The following is a 26,204-nucleotide window of genomic DNA, read 5'->3' on the forward strand; positions in this document are numbered from 1 at the left end:
AAACCTTAAAGAGTAAATAAAAAAAAAAAAAAAAAACTAGAACTGTTAGGATGTAACAAAGTCGCAGGATACAAAATCAGTTGTGTATCTAACAATGAACAATCTGAAAAGGAAGTTAGGAAAATTTCACTTATGCTAGCATCAAAAGAATAAAATTCGTAGGAACAGGGATCAAAATGAGCAGGGGGTGGAAGAAAGGAAGAAGCTTCCAGAAGGTTGGGTAGTGGGGAGTCAGTGAGTGAGTGGGCTTCAAAGCAGAGTGGAAGGCTTTGTGGCAGAAGTTACTAAGGGGAAATGTTGAGAAAATATGAGGAAGGTGGGAGAAGACAGAATAAGGTGTTCTCATCACAAGTAGGGAGATGAGTGCTGTTCTGGTATGAAGAGTAGACTTGGGGAACTGGAATCCCTAATCTGCCACAGGGCCCAAAATTAACCTTTTAGAAGCCAGATGGCCCAGGGCAAAGTTGTACAAATGGTAACCATGTGTTAACATATCTGGAGAACCTGGTAATAAAAAGCATGTTCACATAGTTTGCATTTGCCTCTTAAAAAAAAAACTCTCAAAAATGTGTGTATCAAGGGGATGTACCTCAACATAATAAAGACCACACATTACAAGCTGACAGCTAACATCATACTCAACAGTGAAAAGCTGAAAGCTTTTCTCTAAGATCAGAAACAAGACAAGGATGCCTACTCTTACCACGTTTATTCAACATAGTTTTGCAAGTCCTAGACAGAGTAAGAAAAAGACATCTAAATTGGAAAGGGAGAAGCAAAACTGTCTCTCTTGGCATACAACATATTATATATAAAAACCCCAAAGACTTCACAAAGACACTGTTAGAATGAATAAACAAAGCAGCAAAGTTATAGGATACAAAATCAATATACAAAAATCAGCTATGTTTCAACATGCTGATAAAAAACCATCAGAAAGAGAAATTAAGAAAATACTTCCAATTGTGTCAAAAGGGTAAAATACCTAGAAATAAATTTAACCAAGGAGATGAACAACTTGTACACTGAAAACTATGACAATGATGAAAGAAATTAAAGACACCAGTAAACAGAAAGATATCCCATGCTCATGGATTGGAGGAATACTGTTAGAATATCCATACCCCCCAAAGCAATCTACAAACTGAACACAAACCCTATCAAAATCCCAATGGTATCTTTCAGAGAAATAGAACAAACAATCCTAAAATTTGTATGGAACAAGACTTCAAATAGCCAGGGCAATCCTGAGGAAGAAGAACAAAGCTGGAGGCATCATACTTCCTGGTTTCAAACTATATTGCAAAGCTATAGTAAAAAAAACAGTATGGTATTGGCATAAAATATAGACGCATATATCAGTGGATCAGAAGAGAAACCCCAGAAATAAGCCCATACATATATGGTCAATTTAGGATAAAGAAGCTAATAATATACAATGATGAAAGACTGGTCTCTTCAATAAGTAGTGCTGGAAAACTGGACAGCCACATGCAAAAGAATGAAACTGGTGGGAATTCCCTTGCAGTCCAGTGGTTAGGACTCTTTGCTTCCATTGCCGGGGGCCCAAGTTCAATCCCTGGTCAGGGAACTAAGATCCTACAAGCCATGCAGCCAAAGGGAAAAAAAAAGAATGAAATGGGACCACTATCTTACACCATACACAAAAGTCAATTCAAAGTGGATTAAAGGCTCGAATAGAAGACCTGAAACCATTAAACTCCTAGAAGAAAACATAGGCAGTAAACTCCTTGACATCAGTTTGGTGGTGACTTTTACGAATTGACACCCAAAGCAAACAAAAGCAAAAATAAACAAGTGGGACTACATCAAACTAAAAAGCTTCTGCACAACAAAGAAAACCATCAGCAAATTAAAAAGGCAATCTGGACTTCCTCAGTGGTCCAGTGGTTAAGGCTCCACACTTCATTGCAGTAGGCACACGTTCAATCCCTGGTGGGGGAACTGAGATCCTGCATGCCGTGCAGTGCAGTCAGAAAAAAAAAAAAAAAAAGATTACAAAGAAGCCTGTATATTGTCACCTTGCTTATTTAACTTATATGCAGAGTATATCATGAGAAATGCTGGACTGGATGAAGCACAAGCTGGAATCAAGATTGCAGGAAGAAATATCAATAACCTCAGATATGCAGATGACACCACCCTTATGGCAGAAAGTGAAGAGGAACTAAAGAGCTTCTTAATGAAAGTGAAAGAGGAGAGTGAAAAAACTGGCTTAAAACTCAACATTCAAACAACTAAGATCATGGCATCCAGTCCCATCACTTCATGGCAAATAGATGGGGAAACAATGGAAGCAGTGACAGACTTTATTTGGGGGCCTCCCAAATCACTGCAGATGGTGACTGCAGCTATGAAATTAAAAGACGCTTGCTCCTTGGAAGAAAACTTATGACCAACCTAGACAGCATATTAAAAAGCAAAGACATTACTTTACTGACAAAGATCTGTCTAGTCAAAGTTACGGTTTTTCCAGTAGTCACATATGGATGTGAGAATTGGACCATAAAGAAAGTTGAGCACCAAAGAATTGATGCTTTTGAACTGTGGTGTTGGAGAAAACTCTTGAGAGTCCCTTGGACTGCAAGGAGATCCAACCAGTCCATCCCAAAGGAAATCAGTCTTGAAAATTCATTGGAATGACTGATGCTGAAGCTTAAGTTCTAATACTTTGGCCACCTGATGCGAAGAACTGACTCATTTGAAAAGACCCTGATGCTGGGAAAGGTTGAAGGCAGGAGGAGAACGGAACAACAGAGGATGAGATGATTGGATGGCATCACTCACTTGATGGACATGAGTTTGAGCAAGCTCCGGGAGTTGGTGATGGACAGGGAGGCCTGGTGTGCTGTGGTTCATGGGGTCTCAAAGAGTCAGACACGACTGAGTGACTGAACTGAACAGAGAAGGAAAAGGCAACCTAAGAAGTGGGAGAAAATATTTGCAAATCATATAACTGATAATGGGTTAATACTCAAAGTACTTAAAGAAGTCATACAACTCAACAGCAAAAAAAAAAAGAAAGAAAAAAGAAAGAAACTAACAAAAAAAGTCCAAAGAATCTGATTTTTAAAAGGGCTAAGATTCTGAATAGATATTTTTCCAAAGAAGACATACAGATGGCCAACAGGTACATTGCAGCAGCCAAAACGCACCTCCCTTGGAAAGCCCTGAGCAAACACTAGCAGAGAGCTGGGCAGCACTAGGGGCGGTGCAGGTGGTCCTGATGGCCACAGCCTTGCCCAGCCTGCGTCCCAGGCCTGCCCCAGGTGCCCAGCCTCAGGCCTCTAGCCCAGCTCTTGGCACCCTGTTCTTGGGCGTGGTATATTAGGTAAAGCCCTTGACCCTGCCCTCTCAACTCCTCACCATCAGGTAAGGTCCTGAGGCAGTGTTGGGGAGCCATTCCTTTGAGGTGCAGTTCTGACCTGACCTCCTGGACCAGGCAATACGTACCTTCAGGGTCTGCCCATTCCGATGCATAAGGTAGGCCAGGATGGCTGCACAGCTGCGGCTGATGCCCAAGGTGGAAAAGACCAGGATGACGGAGTTGAGCTCCAGGTGAATATCTGGAGAGGGAAGGAAAGGTGGAAGGCTGTGCGTGGCTTCCTTCCCTGAGGATCCAGAAGACGCCTGGCCTCAGTGGATCCAAGAGTAGGTTCAGAACCAGCACACCACGGTTTAGGCGGGTCATGTGACAGCTCTCGGATACTGTTTCGTTGCCTGGCAGATGATGTGTTTAGCATCATCATAGAAAGGCCTTCTCTGAGCTATCCATGCTTCCCTCCCAGGAAGGTCGGCCACTGGCTGACTTCCCAGGTGGGGATGGAAGGACCATCCCCACAGGCACCTGGGTGCTGACAGAGGCTGTGTAGCCTGATGTGAACCACAACCAGTGAGCACTGGCTGTGGGGCTTGGGCACGTGAAGCCACCGTTTCCTCATCCGGAACATGTGCTAGCGGTGCACTGCCTGCCTCATGAGGTTTTGCACCGTGCTTAGCCCTGCCCCTTTTCTCCTGCGAGCTGGGAGTCACTGTCAGTAATAGGAACAAGGTGCCATGGACCCCTCTGCTCCCTAGGCACAGGCCAGTTGGGGCCTAGTTGAAGAATGCCCCTTACCAATGAAGTGACAGAGGTGGCGTAAAAAGGGTGTAATGTTTGCTTCCAGGGAATCTTCTATCTGGATGTGCAGAAGCTTGTCGGCGTCACCTACAAAACTAAACAAAAGAAAAGCATGTAATCGGGCAGATTCGCCCAGAGCCTGGCTGTAGTGTCCCTTCATCCACAGCAACAGGACCATAAGGGGAGGATGCTGAGCAGGGGGATGGGGGTAGATAAATGATCCCCTCTCAGAAGAAGAGCGCCTGCCTCAGAGGGGTGCTGTGCAGATTAAATCAACTCATCTATGTACGGCATTTAGCAATCTGCTTGACACATGCAGTACTCAATAAATGGGGTATTATTATTATCGACCAAACCTGGTGCTTTCCTGGAACACAGTGCAGATGGTGAGGATGGAAATATGTAATGAGTCTGCCATGTTAAATGGAGGAAGCAAGACTGACAGAGAGTCAATTAACAAGACTGACGGAGAGTGGAGGGGCTCCTGTTTTAGATAGGGTGGTCAGGGAAGGCTTTCCTGAGGAGGTGATATTGGGAAGAGGTTTAAAGGAGGTGACGGGACAAGCCAGGCGGTTATCTCAGCAAAGAGTGTTCCAGGTAGAGGAGAATCCAAGTGCAAAGGCTCCAAGGGCCAGGATATTTAGTATGCTTGAGAAACATCAGGGAGATCGGAGTGGCTAAAGCTTTATGAACAAGGGAGAGAGAAGAGGGAGATGAGGCATGAGGCACATTCCCTGAGAAGATGCCTGCACGGAGCTTGGCACAATGCCCGGTGTGCAGTGAGCACTTGGTAAATGTTATTTATGAAGAATACAGCTTGCTGGGCATTTGCCGTGGCATGCAGAAAGGTGCAGTAGATTCAAGAATGAAAATATTCTGGTTTAGTTTCTTCATGAGCATCTGCTGTGACAAATACAAGCACGATTCACCATGCATGCATGCATTCATTCATTCTGTCTCTCCATCCTTCCCGTCCCCTTCCTCTCTCGCTCCCTCCCCACCCGACCACCCACCCACCACCCACTCATCCATCTATCCCCCATCATCCGTTCTTTCCCCAGACACTCGCTCAATGCCTATAGTGTGCCAGACCTTGAGCTGGACCCTAGTGGACACAAGATGAACCAAATAGGGCCTCTCCCAGCTTCAGGGAGCTCTCACCCTGATGGGAGAGGTATGCACACAACACATGGCTAATCCAATCGGCTAGGCTTGAGGATAAAGACCTACACATGCTGCTGAAGAGGAGGGGCAGGGAGCTGGGGAAAGCCTAACATGGAGGAGACATGGATGGAGGAGGTTGAAGGATACAAGGTTAACATATAAAAATCAACTGGATTTCCATATACTAGCAACAATCAGAAATTTAAATGTTATTTATTTATTTCGCTGCACCGTGTAGCCTGCGAGATAGTTCCCTCCCCGGGGACTGAGCCCAGGCCCTAGGAATGAAAGTGCCACGTCCTACCCGCTGGGCCACCGGGGAATTCACATGACTGTTGGCAGGATTCAGTTTCTCACGGGCTCTTGGACTGAGGGCCTCGGCTCATCACTAGCTGTTGGCTGAAAGCCATCAGGCCCTTGCCATGCAGACCTGTCTCCAGAGGACAGCTGACAGCATGGTAGCTGACTCCCTTCAGGATGAGTGAGCACGGAGCGGTAAGACAGACGCCACGGTCTTTCTGTGACCCAATTTCAGAAGTGCCCGCCCATCACTTTTGCTTTAGCCCATCCATTAGTGTACCTCAGTAAGTCCAGCCCAAATGCTGTGAACGGTAGGTAGGGGGAAGCACCAGGAAGACTGCAAAGACATATTCCACGTTTCCCTTTTGTTGATTTCTGTTGAGTCAGTCGTCAGTCTGATTACTGTTCCTTTGAAAGTCATGTCTTACTTATCTGCTTCTTTTCACTTCTCTCTCTCTCTTGTTCTCAGCAGTCTCATTAAGTACCTTGATGTGACTTTCTTTAGATTTATTGATTTTCATATAGTAATTTTTATTATCAGATGCCTCACCGAATTCTTATGTTATATAAATTCCCTCTGAGCTGAATTTTATTAGCTTTTGATTAGGAACTAGAGGAAGTAGAGGCCTTGGTGATCATGACTGGACATAGCTGAGAAGACACAGGCTGACAAGCAAGGCTGTAAAGAACTTTCCTGCTCCATGAACAATGGTGAGTGTGTGTGTGTGTGTGTGTGTGTGTGTGTGTGTGTCCCTAGCACCAGGGAAAATCTGAGGCATAACAGTTGCTGTATCCAATGTTTGTGTCTTCCCAAAATTTATATGTTGAACCCTGCCCTTGTAAAAGGGACCCCTAGAGAGCTTTGCCCCTTCCGCCAAGTGAGGACACAGCAAGAAGAATCCATCTGTGAACCAACAGCAAGCCTTCGTCAGACACGGAATCTGCCAGTGCCTCCATCTTGGACTTCCCAGCCTCCACACCATGAGAAACCCCATTGTTCATAAGCCACTGGTCTGCAGTATTCTGTTACAGCAGCCCAGATGGACTAAGAGAAGGGCTACTTCCCAGAGGGCCTGAGACAAGAAAAGCAGGGTAAACCAGGATTATTTTGCATCAGAATGTCAAAGCACCAAAAAAGCATTACTTTTGGTGAGATTTAAGTATGGGGTGTGGGGCAAGTGTAGGGTCTCAGTCTGGGGCAGAGGATGCTATGCTCATGCCGGGAAGTCAAGAGCAGGCTAGGAATAGATGAACAATGCAGATCCCATTCCAGTGTGTACTGGTTTCTAAAAGCCCTTTCAATCCTATCAGTGCATGACACTAGAAGGCTGATATAAATAAATAATACTAATATAAAAAGATCAATGGTATTTCTACTTACAATGGCCCTGTCTCCATGGAGATGTTGACATGTGCGTTGATTTTCAAATCCTTTTGAATTTTAGGGTCGCAGGCTTGCTTGAAATTTCCCAGGTAGATCCTGCCTGGCATTATCTCAATAGGGTATGGCTGGAAGGCATCCAGTTCCTGAGGAGGGGATGGAGAAAGCCTGCTGTGATAACAATCCCCAGAGAAGAAGCTGTTTTTGTTTTGTCTCTTGAGATGCAGCTCAGCAAACAAGCTTAGAAAGGCAAACTGGGATAGTGAATGAGACTAACCAAATGTTCATTGCAGCACTATTTACGTAGCCAGGACGTGGAAGCAACCTAACCGTCCAACATCAGGGGAATGGATAAAGAAGATGTGGTACATATATACAATGGAATGTTACTCGGCCATACAAAAGAATGAAGTAACACTGTTTGCAGCAACAATGGATAGACCTAGAAATTATTATAACTAAGTGAAATAAGTCAGACAGAGACAGACAGACACTGTATGGTATCATTTATATGTGGGATCTTAAAAATATGATACAAAAAAACACAAAAGAAAAAAGAAAACACACACACACACACACAAAAACGTGATACAAATGAACTTACTTACAAGACAAAAACAGACCCACAGACTTTGAAAACAAACTTATGGTTATCGAAAGGGAAAGATGTAGGGGGAGGGATAAATTAGGAGTTTGGGATTAACATACACACACTACAATATATAAAACAGATCATCAACAAGGACCTACTGAATAGCACAGGGAACTCTACTCAGTATTCTATAATAACCTATACGGGGAAAGACTCTGAAAACGAGTGGATCTATGTACACACACAGCTGAGCCAGTTTGCTGTACCCCTTTAACTAATATCACATGGTAAAGCAACTACATCCCAATATAAAATACAATTTAATTTAAAAAATTATGTCAAAAAAATTAAAAACAAAACTACCATTTGATCCAGCAATCCCACTTTTGGTATATATCTGAAGGAAATGAAATGACCATCTTAAAGATAGATCTGCACCCCACATGATCATTTGAGCATTATTCACAAAAGAGACAGAAATGACCTAGAAGTCCATCAATGGATGAATGGATAAAGAAAATATGGCATGTATATACAATGGAATGCTGTTCAGCCATAAAAAGGAAGGAAATCTTGTCATTTGTGACCACATGAATGGAATTTGAGGGCACTGTCCTGAGTGAATAAGTAAAAAAAAAAAAAAAAAAAAACATTGCATGATCTCATTCACATGTGAAACTCTGAAAAAGCAAAACTCATGGTATTTCCAGGGCCTGAGGGGGTGGGTAAAATGGGGAGACATTCAGTCAGTTCAGTTCAGTCGCTCAGTCGTGTCCGACTCTTTGCAACCTGATTAATCGCAGCACGCAAGGCCTCCCTGTCCATCACCAACTCCCGGAGTTCACTCAGACTCACGTCCATCGAGTCAGTGATCTCATCCTCTGTCGTCCCCTTCTCCTCCTGCCCCCAATCCCTCCCAGCATCAAACTCTTTTCCAATGAGTCAACTCTTCGCATGAGGTGGCCAAAGTACTGGAGTTTCAGCTTTAGCATCATTCCCTCCAAAGAAATCCCAGGGCTGATCTCCTTCAGAATGGACTGGTTGGATCTCCTTGAAGTCCAAGGGACTCTCAAGAGTCTTCTCCAACACCACAGTTCAAAAGCATCAATTCTTCGGCGCTCAGCCTTCTTCACAGTCCAACTCTCACATCCATACATGACCACTGGAAAAATCATAGCCTTGACTAGACAAACCTTTGTTGGCAAAGTAATGTCTCTGCTTTTCAATATGCTATCTAGGTTGGTCATAACTTTCCTTCCAAGGAGTAAGCGTCTTTTAATTTCATGGCTGCAGTCACCATCTGCAGTGATTTTGGAGCCCAAAAAATAAAGTCTGACACTGTTTCCACTGTTTCCCCATCTATTTCCCATGAAGTGATGGGACCAGATGCCATGATCTTAGTTTTCTGAATGTTGAGCTTTAAGCCAACTTTTTCACTCTCCACTTTCACTTTCATCAAGAGGCTTTTGAGTTCCTCTTCACTTTCTGCCATAAGGGTGGTGTCATCTGCATATCTGAGGTTATTGATATTTCTCCCGGCAATCTTGCTTCTTCCAGCCCAGCATTTCTCATGATGTACTCTGCATATAAGTTAAATAAGCAGGGTGACAATATACAGCCTTGATGTACTCCTTTTCCTATTTGGAACCAGTCTGTTGTTCCATGGCCAGTTCTAACTGTAGCTTCCTGACCTGCATACAAATTTCTCAAGAGGCAGGTCAGGTGGTCTGGTATTCCCATCTCTTTCAGAATTTTCCACAGTTTATTGTGATCCACACAGTCAAAGGCTTTGGCATAGTCAATAAAGCAGAAAGAGATGTTTTTCTGGAACTCTCTTGCTTTTTCCATGATCCAGTGGATATTGGCAATTTGGTCTCTGGTTCCTCTGCCTTTTCTAAAACCAGCTTGAACATCAGGAAGTTCACGTTCACATATTGCTGAAGCCTGGCTTGGAGAATTTTGAGCATTACTTTACTAGCGTGTGAGATGAGTGCAATTGTGCGGTAGTTTGAGCATTCTTTGGCATTGCCTTTCTTTGGGATTGGAATGAAAACTGACTTTTTCCAGTCCTGTGGCCACTGCTGAGTTTTCCAAATTTGCTGGCATATTGAGTGCAGCACTTTCACAGCATCATCTTTCAGGATTTGAAATAGCTCAACTGGAATTCAATCACCTCCACTAGCTTTGTTCGTAGTGATGCTTTCTAAGTCCCACTTAACTTCATATTCCAGGATATCTGGCTCTAGGTGAGTGATCACACCATTGTGATTATCTGGGTTGTGAAGATCTTTTTGTACAGTTCTTCTGTGTATTCCTGCCACCTCTTCTTAATATCTTCTGCTTCTGTTAGGTCCATACCATTTCTGTCCTTTATCGAGCCCATCTTTGCATGAAATGTTCCCTTGGTATCTCTAATTTTCTTGAAGAGATCTCTAGTCTTTCCCATTCTGTTGTTTTCCTCTATTTCTTCACATTGATCACTGAAGAAGGCTTTCTTATCTCTTCTTGCTATTCTTTGAACTCTGCATTCAGATGCTTATATCTTTCCTTTTCTCCTTTGCTTTTTGTTTTTCTTCTTCTCACAGCTATTTGTAAGGCCTCCCCAGACAGCCTTTTTGCTTTTTTGCATTTCTTTTCCATGGGGATGGTCTTGATCCCTGTCTCCTGTAGAATGTCACGAACCTCAGTCCATAGTTCATCAGGCACTCTATCAGATCTAGTCCCTTAAATCTATTTCTCACTTCCACTGTATAATCATAAGGGATTTGATTTAGGTCATACCTGAATGGTCTAGTGGTTTTCCCTACTTTCTTCAATTTCAGTCTGAATTTGGCAATAAGGAGTTCATGATCTGAGCCACAGTCAGCTCCTGGTCTTGTTTTTGTTGACTGTATAGAGCTTCTCTATCTTTGGCTGCAAAGGATATAATCAATCTGATTTCGGTGTTGACCATCTGGTGATGTCCATGTGTAGAGTCTTCTCTTGTGTTGTTGGAAGAGGGTGTTTGCTATGACCAGTGCGTTTTCTTGGCAAAACTCTATTAGTCTTTGCCCTGCTTCATTCCGTATTCCAAGGCCAAATTTGCCTGTTACTCCAGGTGTTTCTTGACTTCCTACTTTTGCATTCCAGTCCCATATAATGAAAAGGACATCTTTTTTGGGGTGTTAGTTCTAAAAGGTCTTGTAGGTCTTCATAGAACCATTCAACTTCAGCTTCTTCAGCGTTACTGGTTGGGGCATAGACTTGGATTACTGTGATATTGAATGGTTTGCCTTGGAAACGAACAGAGATCATTCTGTCGTTTTTGAGACTGCATCCAAGTACTGCATTTTGAACTCTTGTTGACCATGATGGCTACTCCATTTCTTCTGAGGGATTCCTGCCTGCAGTAGTAGATATAATGGTCATCTGAGTTAAATTCACCCATTCTAGTCCATTTTAGTTCGCTGATTCCTAGAATGTCGACGTTCACTCTCGCCATCTCTTGTTGTGGATGTGACTGGTGATAGAAGCAAGGTCCGATGCTGTTCTGGGGATCTAATGTACAGCATGGAGACTACAGTTAACAACACAGTATTATATACTTGAAATTTTAACAAAATTTCTAGAAAGTACATCTTAAATGTTCTCATCGCTCACACACACATAAATGGTAATTGTGTGAGGTGATGGATGTGCTCATTTTACTATGGTAATCATCTTGCAACATATGAAGTGAAAGTGTTAGTTGCTCAGTCCTGTCTGACTCTGTGGGACCCCATGGACTATAGCCCTCCAGGCTCCTTTGTCCATGGGATTCTCCAGGCAAGAATACTGGAGTGGGTAGCCATTCTCTTCTCCAGGAGATCTCCCTGACCCAGAGATCAAACCCGGGTATCCTGCATGTCAGGCAGATTCTCTACCATCTGAGCCACCAGGGAAGTGGCAACATATATGTGTATCAAATCATGTTGTATGCCTTATACTTACACAGTCTTATATGTCAATTATACCTCAATAAAGCTGGGGGGCTGGATCACAAAATTTGAGTGTTTCCAAGGAAAGATTATTAGAGCACCCATCAGGTGGTTAGAAACAATTATTAATAAAAATAATTATTAAACAATTATTAATGAGACTTATAAACAAGCCAGAGAATCACACCAGTCTAAGACTGTTCTCAAAGCATGCCTCCAGAACTAATGAAAATTCCCCTAATGGTTCCTTGGGTGACCTCTTGTAGTTCAGATGTCTGTAATAAAACAGTGGATACTTGTTTATTGTTGGCATAGACTGAAAACTTACTTGTTATATTTAGTAATATAAAACCTAGGCATAACCTCACAAGAAAAAAAGAAAAAGAAATCCACTAGCATTGAATAAATTGATGTTTATTGAATATGATCTGGTGGTGGTGGTGGTTGTTCAGTCGCTGAGTTGTGTCTGACTCTTTGTGACCCCATAGACTGTATGTAGCATGCCAGGCTTCCCTGTCCTTCACTGTATCCCAGAGTTTGCTCAGGCTCATGTCCATTGAGTCAGTGATGCTATCTAGCCATCTCATCCTCGGCTGCCCTCTTCTCCTTCTACCTTCAATCTTTCTCAGCATCAGGCTCTTTTCCAATGAGTTGGCTCTTTGCATCATTGGCCAAAGTTGTTGGAGCTTCCACTTCAGCATCAAATTTGGAAAACTCAGCTGTGGCCACAGGACTGATTTCATTCCAATCCCAAAGCAGGGCAATGCCAAAGAATGTTCAAACTGTCTAGAAACCCCCTATTTTTCACCAGTTTTCCATAGGAAATGCTAACCAATATAATTTTAAAGGTCAAACCAGTTCTAAACCACCTCTGGCTCCAAGTTCAACTCAGAAACAACATCTTAAGACCTCAAGCTAGTGTGCAGCCCACCTGCGCCTTTCAGAGCCTTGTGGCTTCAGCACACCTCCCCTCCCAGTGAACCCCCCACCAGCCCACACTCCTCCAAAACTGTCGACCTCAAAAGCTTTTTTATCAATAAGCAGACACCACTCCGAGTCAACCCCCAAGTCTGTGAGACATTCGGCCCTTCCACACGCGGGCAGGCAGGCCCACCACCTGCAAATGTGACCCAAAGCACTCCCCAGGGTTCTGGGTGACCACCCCCTCAGGACGCTCAGCTTGCTGGAGCCAAGTGGACTCCTCATGGTTTCACCTGGAAAATCTCACTCAGTCTCACCACAAATCTGTCAAGGATCTTCCTGATGCTTTTGAACCAGCCTACTTTCCCAATAGTTTTAAGGGCCGTGGGGGAGTGGGTGTGACATGGATAAAAAAATGCTCTGCTCTAAACAGCCACTGCCTGTTAATTCTAGAGGACACAGTTTTGATAACCACGTCAACAAATGTAAGAGAAACCAGTATCACAAACTAACGTGTCCAAATTGAGCCCACTGCTTTCTCCCGACACAGCTATAGTCCATGGGGTCACAAATAGTTGGACATGACTTAGTGACTAGACAACAACATATAAAACAGGAAATTAGAAGTCACTCTGTCTAAAGTAGAGGGGCCATCTCAGAGTCTAAACTCCGTGCCTCCATCCCCCTGGTAGGAGTTCCTTGGGGAGCAGCAGAGACACATCTGCTTCATAACGTGTCAAAACACATAACAGGAAGGGAGTGGGGCTTTCATTCTTGCCCCTGAATTAGTAACAAAAGTCCCGAAGTAGGGAGAAGCCAATCTAGGAACGTACATCCTACGAGGGCCTCGAACAAGCAGCATAGAACTCACCTGTCCAGGCCCTGCTAGATACCACCCCATCCCTCTTCCCAAACTACCTAAGAAGATGGGGCAAGGACCAGTCTCAGGGGTATACACGTCAGAACTGACCGAACTGTACATTCTAAGTATGTGCTGTTTTAACCTATGCCAATTCCAACTTCCTAAAGCTTTAAAAGAAAATAAAGGGGCTTTTGTGGTGATCCAGTGGTTAAGAATCTGCCTGCCAATGGTGAGGACAAGGGTTTGATCCCTGATCTGGGAAGATCCCACGTGCCACGGGATAACTAAGCCCATGCACTGCAACTACTGAAGCCCGTGCTCCGCAAAAAGAGAAGCCCCTGCAATGAGAGGCCCAAGCACCGCAACAAGAGCAGCCCCTGCTCTCCGCCCATGCACAGCAGCAAAGACCACTGCAGCCAAAAGTGAATATTAAAAAAAAGAAAAAGAAAGAAGGTGAGTTATGAGCATGTCATGTTTGCAGACAAGAAAGGCCCTCTTTCGTCCCTGCAAAGCCAGTAAGGACGCTCCTCTGGGAGAAAAGAGGGGTGCCTGGGGGGCCCGGGAAGACTGGCTGTACAGCTGCTGAGCTAAGAATCACAGCTCAGTGGAAGGTGAGGAAGTGCCCTGGAGAGCGTCACACGCATACCCTGTGTTTGGGAACAGGTATGACCCCAGGCGTGGGTCCCCGCCTTTTCACACGGGCTGGCTGGAGCAGCCGTGCCAGCAAGGCCAGGAGCAGCCTCATTCCCATCATCACACCCTCCGGGGGCTCATTCTGGGCTTCAGGTGAAGGAATGTGGATGGGGTGGGAGGTCGTGAGCTGCCAAGGGAAGGGAAGGGACCTGGGGGCATTCCTGTCAGGAATTCTCAGCTGGCTCTCTCTGAAGGATCCTTGGTAACAGATGGAAAGGAAACCAGCCTCAAAGGCCATCATCTGTGGCACACAGAACCAAGCGGGGCAAAATGAGAAGAAAGCACGTCCCCACCACTGATAAGCAGCCAGTCACACAAGACAGGGCCCACCCGGACCCCCAGCACCAAAGGGACCAGGACCGGAAGAGGGGAAGTAAGGAGGTATCCCTGAAGCTATCATACACTCCTCCCCATTCCCAGTCCCGAGCCCACAGACAATGGAAAGCTGCCCAACTCCAGGAAGGGAGAAGAAAGAAGACCTGGGTTGAGGCTAAACTAGTCTAGCCTGTACTGGACTGTTTTATTCCCTTTTAAAAAATTATTTCAAAAGTAGAGAGAAGAATGTAACAAACCTCTGGATCTCTCACCCTTCAGCAAGCATTCATTATCAACTAATGGCCCATTTTGTTTCATATGTACCTCCAACTTCCCGACCCTCCCCAGATTATTTTGAAGGACATTCTAGACATCATGTTATTTTCATTATAAATATCTCATTATGTATCTCTAAAAGATAGAGACTCGCGTTTTCAGAAACATAGCCATAATAATGTCATCACAACCTTAAAAAATATATAATAATAATTCCTTGCTGTTCAGTCACTCAGTCATGTCCGACTCTTTGTGACCCCGTGGACTGCAGCACACCAGGCTTCCCTGTCCATCACCAACTCCCAGAGCTTGCTCAGACTCATGTCCATCCAGCCCTCTCATCCTCTGTCGTCCCCTTCTCCTCTTGCCCTCAATCTTTCCCAGCATCAGGGTCTTTTCCAGTGAGTCAGCTCTTCGCATCAGGTGGAACTCCTTACTATCACCAAATTCCAGTTCCTAGGCACACTTCTCCAGTTGTTTTATAATATGATGAAACTGAAATTTTTCATAACCAAGAGTGGTTGGAAAGTATGTTATCGGCCCATGATGCTGCCCACGGCGAGTGAGAGCACGGCTGAAGTAATCGCTAGAAAGAATGAGACCCCTGCAGGTCCACATTCCACTTCACTCCTGACTCTTCAAGAAACCGGATGCTATGAAATCCCCGCAGGGAGTGCCCCTGTCTGCCTGTCACTGCATCCCAGTGCTCACCTTATTCACCCTCTGGTTTGGCTCCGGACACCTTGCATAACACCTCGGCCACACCTTGTCACAACCCTGGTCTCCCCCACTAGACAAAGGAATCCTTGTAGGCAGGGGCTGCTCTCTCACCCTTTCGTTGTATCCTCTGGACCCAGCCAGGGTTCGTGAGGCCAGACGGCTAAGGATGGCCCCGCCTGTGTGGCTTTGACCACGGCCCATCACCCAGAACCCCCGCCGCGGATCCCTGCTCTCTAAACCGGCCTCATTGATGAAACGCCACACTGGCTCTGCCTCCATCTGGCACTTATAATTCATCACACTGGACTGGACTGCACCTCCTGGCTGCCCGAGTTCATTCCCAAGCCTCCGTCAACACCTCTTCCACCTTTTCCACGTCATCTGTCTCCTGCTTCTCCAGCCCTGCTCTCGACCCCTTCGGCCCCCAGGGAAAGGCCCCACTCCCGCCCGAGCCTGCCTGTGCTTGGTGCGCAGCTTGCCTGAGGCATCCAGATGATCTTCTGTGTCCGGAAGAAGTGATACATGGCCGAGAAGAGCTCGTAGCCTCCTCTTAGGATAAGGACGGGGTGGTGCGTGAGGTGGGTCAGGGCTCTGCCACACTCAACAGCCGCTCCAAGCACTATTCCTAAGAGCAGAGACCAAAGAGATGACTGTCCCCTCTGTGCTCACCGTGTGCCTAGAGGCCCAGTGGGCAGGCACTCCACTCTGGAAAACAATTATCGAGGAAACTGAAGTGAATATAAATAGAGATGAAAGCTACAATTAAAATTTAAAAAGCGATTCACCACCGAGTAAGCTGATCTTTGTCTGTAAACTCCAAGATTTCCTTTTCGTTTCCATACTGTTGCAAGGAAGGACGATCCAAGACAAGTGAAGTGTGCGCGTGCCTATGAAAGCGACAGTCGCTGGGTCATGTCCGACTCTGTGACCACACAGACTATACTCATGGAATTCTCCAGGCCAACACCGGTGTGGGTAGCCTTTCCCTTCTGCGGGGGATCTTCCCAACCCAGGTCTCCCACATTTCAGGTGGATTCTTTACCAGCTGAGCCACATATATGTATATACAATATCATAAATGATATACCACACAATTCATTCATTTAAAGTATATAAATTAACGTTTTTAATGTATTCCCAGTTGTGCAACCATCACTGCAGTCAATTTCAGAACATTTTAATCACCTCCAAGAGAAACCATGTACCAGTTAGGGGGTTTCATTTCTCACTTCCCTGCAAACATTCAGCTCTAAGCAACCACTAACCTAATTTCTTACGGCTTGACCTATTTTGGACATTTTATAGAAATGGAATTGTATAAATGTGGCGTTCTGCGTCTGGTTTCTTTCACTGGGCATGATGTTGTCAAAGTTCATCTATGTTGCAGCCAGTGTCAGCACTCAATCCTTTTTCACAGCTGAATAATATTCCTCTGTGTGGCTCTCCATGTCTGGTTTATCCACTGATCTGTTGATGACTATTTCAGGTGTTCCCATTTTGTGGCTATTATCAGACTGCCAGGAACACCCACGTACAAGGTTTTGTGTGCACATGTTCAACTTCTCTCTAGTATACACTATGGACAAAGAATGTTGCTTGCCATATCAGTAAACAAAGAACACTGTGGCCGTCAAGCCACTGGCCACTGCGGTCGTCCCTGACTGTGCAACCTTCCCCGAGTAAGCAAATCATCAGTGTGTGGTTTTGGGATTTGTTGTTCTGTGATTGTGATTTCTTACTGAGTAAGGATGGCGACTCCGTAGTGCTAAAGTGAGGTCAGGTACAGAGTGTAGAGGGGATTGTTTTCACCGACCACCATTTCCTAGGACTTCAGGGTTCAGCCGACAATCCTAGGATTGCAGACCAGGGACGAGTGTAGCAAAGAGGGGACAATTTCCTGGCTAAGGGCCTCCTGGGAAAACTGGTGTTATTACAGGCGGAAGCCTAACGCCACCCAGTGGCCACTGGTATGAGTGCCCAGTCCATGGAACTCATCCACCCCTATCGGTCACTGAGCCGGCCGGCAGCAGCAACGCGTGGTCAGCCCAAAGCAGGGGCTGAATGGAGAATGCAGCGGAGCCTCAGTGAAGCAGACTGGAACTGGCCGCGGTCCAGCTCGAGGATGAAGTGACTGTTCTCCAGGATCACTCGGGTTTGAATCCTGGCCCCACCACTTACTAGGTGTGGTGGTTTAAAAACTCTTCCCACAAACGCTTTCAAATGCTTCCCTTTAGTTTAATTCCCCTCTCCTGTAGGGGTTGGAGAAGGAAATGGCAACCCGCTCCAGTGTTCTTGCCTGGAGAATCCCAGGGACAGGGGAGCCTGGTAGGCTGCCGTCTATGGGGTCACACAGAATCGGACACGACTGAAGCGACTTAGCAGCAGCAGCAGCAGCCTGTAGGGGTGGGCTGTACTCAGTGACTTGCTTCTAATGAACAGAATGTGACCTAGTATTTCCATCTCAAGACCAGGTCATAAATAGGCGCGTAGCTGTCCCCTTCTCTCCCTCTGTCTAGGCCCATTCCCTCTGGGGAAACCAGCTGCCCTGTCGTGAGGCCGTCTAAGCAGCCCGCTGCATAAGTTCGTGCAGTGAGGAACAGAGGACTCCTGGCTATTCCCACGGGAGTGACCATCTCGGAGGCATGTCATCCTGGCCCCATCTCACCTTCTCGGGACAGCAGCCTGGCTGACGTCATGTCTACAGCCTCAGGATAGGCAAGAATCTCCCAGCTAAGTGCTCCCGAATGCCACAGAAACAAGCAGACAACTAACGATTATGGTATTAAACTACTGACTTTGGGGGTAATTTGTTACATAGCAGTAGAAACCCACGGTCCCAGACATGGGGAACGACTATTTCACCTTCCTGGACTCCAGTTTCCTCCCCTATAAAACAGAGACGTTACTTACTAGGAGACCACTCTCCACGGCCTTTCATGTTTCTACATGTCCTCTGAACAAAGGCGCTGGCTTTTCAAGGATATCTGTGTAATAAACAGCCTCGGATGATAGAGACAGTTCCTCCCTCCAGAGTCAAGGGCAGGCAGGCTTTCTGCATGTTTGTTAGAAAAGATTTAGGCCCCCTAAGCTCAGAGGTCTCTAACACCACCACCCACTGTCTTCTGGCCACTTTTATTGCTCTGAGAAATAAAGTCTTTTATCTCTGAGCCAGGAGCCTCAGGTCTTATGCCAGCATCCATGAAACCATGGCTGGCTCACTTGTCACCTTGCAAAGAAGGAAACAACCCAGACCCTTCCCAGGTTCTGACACTGCCATGCCCATAGGGCTGCTCTGTAGAGGTGGCCCAGGCAGAGCTCCCGGCATGTGGCAAAGGCGCTCAGCAGCCTAACTCTTCGTCCTGCTGCTCTGGTAAAGACTCACTGTGCTTGCCGTCATCAGTGCTGTCGTCTTTCAGCATTAGCTCCAGGGAGATGGTGTTGTTATCGTATACCACACAGTATTCCACACACTCCAGATCCACAGACTCCGGGATTAGATATTTGCCTGCCCTCTAAAGAAACCACCGGAGAAGCCTGTTGGCAGGTGGGTTAGGCTGAGCCCACACGCCCTGCACACCAGCACTGGGAGGAGCCCAGGTGGGACAGCTCCCCCTTCCTTGACTACACACAGGCCCGGAAGCCCTGAGAGTGGACCAGAGAGGCTGCCACGTTCCAAGAGTCTTCCACACCCATGGTCCCCCCTGGGAGAAGCTGTCCACGGCTGACTGGACCAGAGATGATACCCTGGCCAAAGAACAGTGGTCTAGTGACCAGCCCACAGCTGATTAGGAGCCCTGGCACAGGTGCTGAGAGAGCAGCTGCGGCCACTGGAACTACTGACATCCTCTGGAGAAGGGTGTGGGCGATGGAGACCAAATCCAAAATCTGCCGTGAAGAGGGAAGTAAGCAGACAGGCCTGAATGGGCAAAAGTCACAACCCCAGGGTTCATAACATTGCCTGGCACATCAAAGAATTAAATAAACATTTCTTAATGAAGCTGTTGACCATGGGGGACAGGGAGAGGCCTCAGGGAGTATGTGACAGTGTCAGAGACCCTTGTGGTGGACACACGGGGTCCTGCCCCTGCCGCCCACAGTGTCCAGTAGGAGGTGTCCCTCCTGGACCTCGGATAAACCCTCCCATTCTTCCGGCCCTCCAGTAAGGTAGCCCGTCCGCCCCACGTGCAGACTCTTGTCAGTATACCTTCTTCACAAGGAGTGCTGTAATCACGTGGCTTTCATCATACTCCCGTTTGGACCGCACATCTGAAAAGGAAAAGCATTGAATGAGTAACTGCTTTTGCAAAGGAACACGTGACCAATGAGAGCACTAAAATACGTTAAAGTAAAACGATGAGCCAGAAACAGAGATAATAGCTCTAATACAAATAACCAACAAAATCTTGTATCCAGAATTTGTAAAGAACTTAGAAATCAATGGGGGAAAAAAACTACATCTGAAGACATCTTTACCTTCAGATACAGCTCAAGAGTACCTCCAAGGCTGACTCCAGCCCTTGTGAAGTGTCTGCCTGAGGACACTCAAGGCCGCCAAAGAACTTACTCTTGCTCCAGCTGGCACCTGAAGACAGGGCCCCTGCTCCCGCCTCTGAGGAGGGTAGAGCCTAGCTTCGATAAGCACCAGTTAGCGAGCCCCCTTGGGTCTCACATGGTCCAACTCCCACCCAGTTCGTAGTTTTCACTTCCCTGACTCTGAGCCCCACATTCCCCTTCTCTACTCCCTCATTCTCCATCGCAAAGGCCTCTGTGCAAACTGGAGTCCTGTTCACTCTGGGCTCCTCCCTATTGCAATAGTACACTACCGATTAAATTAGATCATTAAATCAGAATTTAATGATCTAATAGCAAAAATGAACTAACTACACTCTAGCTCCATGCAACAACATAAGTGAATCTTCATCGCATAGTCTTGAGCAAAGGTCAGAGACATGGTCTATCTGGCTTAAAAACAAGTGTAACTGGGACTTCCCTGGTGGTCCAGTGGTTAAGAAGCCCTCTTCCAAAGCAGAGGGTGCAGGTTCGATCCCTAAGATTCCACATGCTGTGGAACCACTAAGCCCTCACACTACAACGAGAGAGTCTGCCCACCGCCACGGAAGACCCCACCTGCCACAGCTAAGACCTCCACACCCATAAATAAAGTACTCACCCAATAAACAGAGGTAGTTGGGTTCAGTTAATCTGGATAGTTTTGTGACCTGATTCAAGATGTTATAAAGCTCTGTTGGTTCACACAAAACCAAACCGGTCATCCTACAGGAAAGAATCCATAACGTATTAATAAAAGCTCAGTGAAGTGAAAGTCGCTCAGTTGTGTCCGACTCTTTGCGACCCCATGGACTATTCAGTCCATGGAATTCTCCAGGCCAGAATATTATTGAGTGGGTAGCCTTTCCCTTTTCCAGGGGATCTTCCCAACCCAGGGATCGAACCCAGGTCTCCCGCATTGCAGGTGGATTCTTTAGCAGCTGAGCCACAAGGGAAGCCCAAGAATACTGGCTTGGGTAGCCTATTCCTTCTCCAAGGGATCTTCCCAACCCAGGAATTGAACCACAGTCTCCTGCATTTCAGGCAAATTCTTTACCAACTGAGCTATCAGGGAAGCCCAAAAGCTTAGTACATCTTTCTATTTTAGATGAAGGACTACCAAGTAAGATAATTAAACTTTCTTAACATGTGTTCAAACAAAGGTGAAAATAATCACCAAAGTGATCAAAGAAACTTCAAAAACTTAAAGTGAAATGTGTGTAGGGGAGATAAACTTTGCACACAACATATCTGAATAAAACAGGTTGTAAAACAGTCACCAATTCATTTCTTCTTTCAGTAAATCATCACTGAACACCTACTACATGCCAGGCACTGGAAATAACTGTGGTCAACTAGACCCACCCTCATGAAGATTAAGTCAAGCGTGGAATGCAGACATTGGACCAAAAAATACTTCGTTAAGCAGGGAAAGCATTATAAAAGGGTCAGCATCCAGTGTCACAGGAGGTGCCAACAGGAGGGCCTCGCCTAGTCGGGGGATGGGTGGTCAGAGAAGGGCTGTCTGAGATGTGATTGCTGAGACAGGAGGTTAGGCAAGACTTAGGCAGGTGGAGGAGGGAGAGAGGATGAAGGAGGTGGGGACACTCCTGAGAGCAGGAGGGAACTTAGCACCTGAGGTTTCCAAAGGAGCCTGGGGTGACGACAGTGAGAAGAGAGTGATGACGGAGACCCTGGGGAGGCTGGTGCAGGTCCCTTGTGAGGGGCCTTGTGGGCTTATTGTAAAGATCCTGGTGCTTCGTGGAAGGTGGCTCATCGCTCACTGGTACTGACAGAACTGCCCGGCCAGCCTGGGCTGTGGCTCCTGCTTACAGGGCTGCTCTTGGTTCCTGGGCACAACAGTCTCTGCTGCCCCCGGACACTGAGGGGAGAAGGCCTGTGAAGAAGCTTCCTGCAAGGTTACCTTTTAGCTGGGGTGGGAACGACCAGGAGCAGCCAGCAGACCTCTGCAGGCCAGTCAAGTCCAGGGACAATCTTGCTCAAGTGGACAGTTAGGGTCCACTTCAGAATTGCCAATACGATGCTCCCCAGAAAGGCTAACTCCTCATCTTGGGCCCTGAACCTTCTCGCCTCCTCCAGCACCTCAGTTCTCGGCCTCCCCTCCAACACCATCAGTTTCGGTCTCCATGTAGGTCATTCCCAGTGGCGTGCCAGCATCCTCCGTGCCTGTCTCTGTTCCCTTTGTCACCTGAGACCTTTCAAAAGGGATATGTCTACACGGCCTCCACTTCCTCACCTCTGAACTCTAGACTGAACGCCTGTTGTGCCACTTATTCTTGGCTGCCTGACCTCAGGGAATAATTAGCCTTTTTGTGCCTCAGTTTCTGCCTCTGTTAAATGGGGGTAAAAATAGTATTGCCGTTTCTGTAGAACAAGGATAATAGTAGTTGTTGTGTGTGGATCAATGAAACTACACACGGAAGACATTCTGAGCAGGGAGGAAGGGCTCGGTAACTGTTAGCTATTGGTACAAATTTCTCCCCTGGAACTTCTAACCCCAAACCACAGAAACTGCTCTTATCAAGGTCATCACAAATACTCCTCCTGCCTAATCCATTTAGTCACTCCTCTGTAACCCACTTGAATGCCTCCTTCCCCAAACACTCTCCACTCCCAGGACCCCCCACTCTCTAGGCTTCCCACTTCCCTCTCAGATGGCTCCAACTCTCCCCACGAGCACACCCTCAGACACAGTCATCTCCTCTCTTCTCTACCTACACTCTCACTCTGGGACAGAGCTTCTCAGCCTTGGTACCACTGACATGCGAGGCCAGGTAATTCTTGGTGGTGGGGCTGACCTGTGCACCACGGGATGTTTAGCAGGATCCCCAGCCCCTTCCAGCAGAAGCCAGTACCAACTCCCACCCTCCAATTACAAATGTTTCCAGACGTCACCAAATGTCCCCTGCAAGAAGGGCAAAGTCACCGTTAGTTGACAACCACCACTCCCCTAGAGTCTAGGGGATTCATCCAGTCCCTGGAAGACCCCCTGTATACCAATGACTCCCAAATCATAGCCTCTACTTGACCTCTCCACTGAGCTCCAGGCTCCATGTGGATGCCTGGTAGGTAGCTCAAGTATAATGTAGCCAAAAAAGAAGGTTTAAATTATACAAGCCCACATCTCCAATATCTTCTTGTCTTTTAGTCTTCCCTGTCTCAATAAACAGCACCATTATCCACCAAGTTACTCGAGGTCACATGTCTAATCCCTCATTTCCCTCCCATTAGCTCCCATCTATTAGCTCTACAACCTCAATATATTGGGCTTCCCAGGTGGCTTCATAGTAAAGAATCTGCCTGCCAATGTAGGAGACGCAGGTTTGAGCCCTGGGTCGGGAAGATCCCCTGGCGAAGGAAACGCCAAGCCACTCTAGTATTCTTGCCTGGAAAACCCATGGACAGAGGAGCCTGGTGGGTTATAGTCCATGGGGTCCCAAAAGAGTCGGACATGACTTAGTGACTAAGCAACAACACCTAAATATATACATTCCAAGCCCATCTCCAGGGGGCTAGCAAAGTACTAGCATTCTAGACCAAAGTACTAGCATCTCTCTCCCAAGGACACAGTACTTGCCAACTGGGCTTTTTGCTTCTGCTTTCTCCCTATAGTCTAAACTTCACATGGCAGTCAGGGTGATCCTTGTGAAGTATGAGTTCATTGTCTTCACCTGTACTCACTCATTTGCTTATTTTTATCATCAGTCTCCTCATAGTGGAATGCATGGCTCATAAGAGTGGGGGCCTTGCCCTTCTTGTTCACTGCAGTACCCCCACATGGTGCCCAGGATTTCTGATGCAGACCAATGCTCAGTCAGCACGTGTTTAACCAATACATTATTACTAGTCACCATTCCTGCCTTCACCAATGGGCCTATCCTGACCCAATGCCATACACCTAGATGCCACACACAGAGCCCTCCTAAAGGACCTCCCAACTCATCCCCCCAGGTCCTCTGCCTCTGAAAGTCCTGATCTCAGGCCATTTTGGAGGCGGTGAGCATCAGGGAATGGGGATGGACTCTGTGTCCAGTCCCCAAACTTCATGAAGCCAACCTAAAAGCGATCACTCAGAGTCCATCCTCACCCTCCCATCTGCTTCTCCCCATGACAACCTCCATCTCTTCATTCACTAGCTAACACACTGTCTCTGGGCTTTCAGGTAAAAACCTAGTCTAGCCCCAGGAATCAACTCCTTCTGACATCTCTCCTTCCCAAAGGGTGCACTCCCACTTGTCAGGCAAGATCTGCCTCACCTGCTGGCAAACCTCAGGAGGGTGTGCACTGTCCTGCCCCCCGCCCCCCCCAACAGCACACTCCTGAGAGAAGACGCAGCCCTGTGAGCCACAGTGAGAAGCGCCACTGGACTGGGCAGGCAGAGGACTGGACACAGCTAACAGCCCTTCCAGCACAACTCCACACTCGTTTTTGTTTCTTTTTTTTGGCTACACTGAGCATCAGGAGGCATCGTAGGTCCCTGACTCAGGATCAAACCTGTGCCCCCGCCAGTGGAAACATGGAGTCCTAGTCACTGGACCACCAGGGAATTCCTGCTCCAAACTCTGAAGGGTATGAGAGGTTCTTGGCTCCACCGTTTAGGTCCTAAGAATAATTTGATATCAAACTTTTATATAGAACCATAAAACAAATACTGATGAGGTGCTAAGCCAGGCTTGTGCCCCACCTTCTGCTCCTGACATGGGTTCCTGGATATGCCCAAGCTCTGGACCCAGCTTTGCTTTCATTTCCCTGACCTCTGGCTGGCCCAGGGGACTGGAGCCTTTGCTCTCAACTCAGAACTGCCACCATCAGCATCTCAGCTCTTGGGAGCTCCTGGCCAGCAGCTCCAGGCTGCCTCTGCTGTCACCAGTCCACCACCTCCTCGCGCTCTGCTGGCATGTAACTTGGAAAGCCAAGTCCTTTGATGCCCAGCAGGGATGGGCCACAACTGAAAATTAAGCTATATAAACATAGTTCTGTTTTAAAATGCATGTCCCCAATTTCCAATATTCTAGGGTCCCTAGAGGGAAATAAAACTCTCATACAGGTTGGACAATTAAATCTAATTCTTCATTTTAGCTCCAAGGATATGAAAGATGTAAAATACTTCACTTGAGTAAAATACTTCACTTGTGGTACAATTTTAGGGTTGAAGAGAAGATAAGTTAGCACAGAATATGTGCACCTAAGAGCAAAACTTTGATAGCTCGTGACCGTGGTCCAAAGCCTCTCGCAAGGAACAAAATGGTCAGTATGCGTGCTTATGCGTGGCTCGTGTGGGGTGCAGCAAAGAGGGTATCGGTGTGTTTCCTATATTGTGCATAAAGATATACAATGAAGAACGAGAAAAATTAATCTATAGTGATAGAAATCAGGAAGTCAGGTATTTCTATTTTCTGGGGGACTGGGACATAAGGGAACTGTCTGGAATAAAGAAAATGTTCCTATAGCTTGTTTTGGGTGGTGGTTACAAGACTACAAACTGTCAAAACTATCAAACTGCACACTTAAGATCTGGATACTGTATCGTATGTAAACTATATGGCAGTTTTTGTAATCCCCTGAAATATGAGGACACTTCTCTACTTTGGGTGGGGATGGCCCAATAGAGAATTTGGGAGGTAAGGGTTCCCTGCCCTAGAGATGCTGACAGGGGCTGACTGACTTGGCAGGGATGGGGAGAAGTCCCACCCCCAGATGTAGCAGTGAACATGAGAATCTGACTCAAGTTCCTCTCCTGTGGCCTCAACTCTCCCCTCTACAGGGACAACTTCAGCCCTGGCCTCTCTCAGGAGTCTCAATCCCATACTGCCTCTTGGAGTAATCCCCCAAGTGTCCACTGACATTTTTATGTGGACAATTCATCACCACTTCCAATTCAGCCCATCTAAAACAGAGCTCTTTTTCTCCACACAGCTCTCCTTCCACACAACTTCTCTCAGGCTGAGTTCCCACAGCACTTTTATTTAAATCCAGATAGGCACAAACAATTCTTATCAATTCTTCCCCCTCCCTTATTGGCCCCACTTTCCCATTTCTAAAACTACCATCAAAACTCAGATTATTTATCATCTCCTAAGACTCTTGCTGGAGAAGGCAATGGCACCCCACTCCAGTACTCTTGCCTGGAAAATCCCATGGACGGAGGAGCCTGGTAGGCTGCAGTCCATGGGGTCGCTAGGAGTCGGACACGACTGAGCGACTTCACTTTCACTTTTCACTTTCATGAACTGGAGAAGGAAATGGCAACCCACTCCAGTGTTCTTGTCTGGAGAATCCCAGGGATGGGGGAGCCTGGTGGGTTGCCGTCTCTG

The 26,204-nt window shown here is 46.6% G+C and overlaps 1 protein-coding gene across 14 annotated transcripts in view; it reads right to left on the reverse strand.

Moving 5' to 3' along the window:
- STYXL1 (serine/threonine/tyrosine interacting like 1) overlaps positions 1-26,204 on the reverse strand; it is a 32,693-nt gene that overhangs the window by 3,217 nt on the left and 3,272 nt on the right. For 4 of the 14 annotated variants that reach the window (XM_061401950.1, XM_061401948.1, XM_061401949.1 and 1 more), the window contains exons 2-9: positions 20,492-20,595; positions 19,526-19,587; positions 18,704-18,833; positions 16,107-16,208; positions 15,801-15,946; positions 6,987-7,132; positions 4,139-4,236; positions 3,475-3,587 (exon numbers count right to left, since the gene is read on the reverse strand). In XM_061401950.1, coding sequence (XP_061257934.1) covers positions 3,475-3,587; positions 4,139-4,236; positions 6,987-7,132; positions 15,801-15,946; positions 16,107-16,208; positions 18,704-18,833; positions 19,526-19,587; positions 20,492-20,594 — 900 coding nt within the window. In that variant the 5' untranslated portion in view covers position 20,595. Of the gene's footprint in view, positions 1-3,474; positions 3,588-4,138; positions 4,237-6,986; positions 7,133-15,800; positions 15,947-16,106; positions 16,209-18,231; positions 18,330-18,703; positions 18,834-19,525; positions 19,588-19,794; positions 19,905-20,491; positions 20,596-26,204 lie in introns of those variants that run through there. The other 10 variants (XM_061401956.1, XM_061401953.1, XM_061401952.1 and 7 more) reach the window with 10 other exon arrangements.

This window comes from Bos javanicus, chromosome 25, assembly GCF_032452875.1.
Source record: "Bos javanicus breed banteng chromosome 25, ARS-OSU_banteng_1.0, whole genome shotgun sequence".
NCBI lineage: Eukaryota > Metazoa > Chordata > Mammalia > Artiodactyla > Bovidae > Bos > Bos javanicus.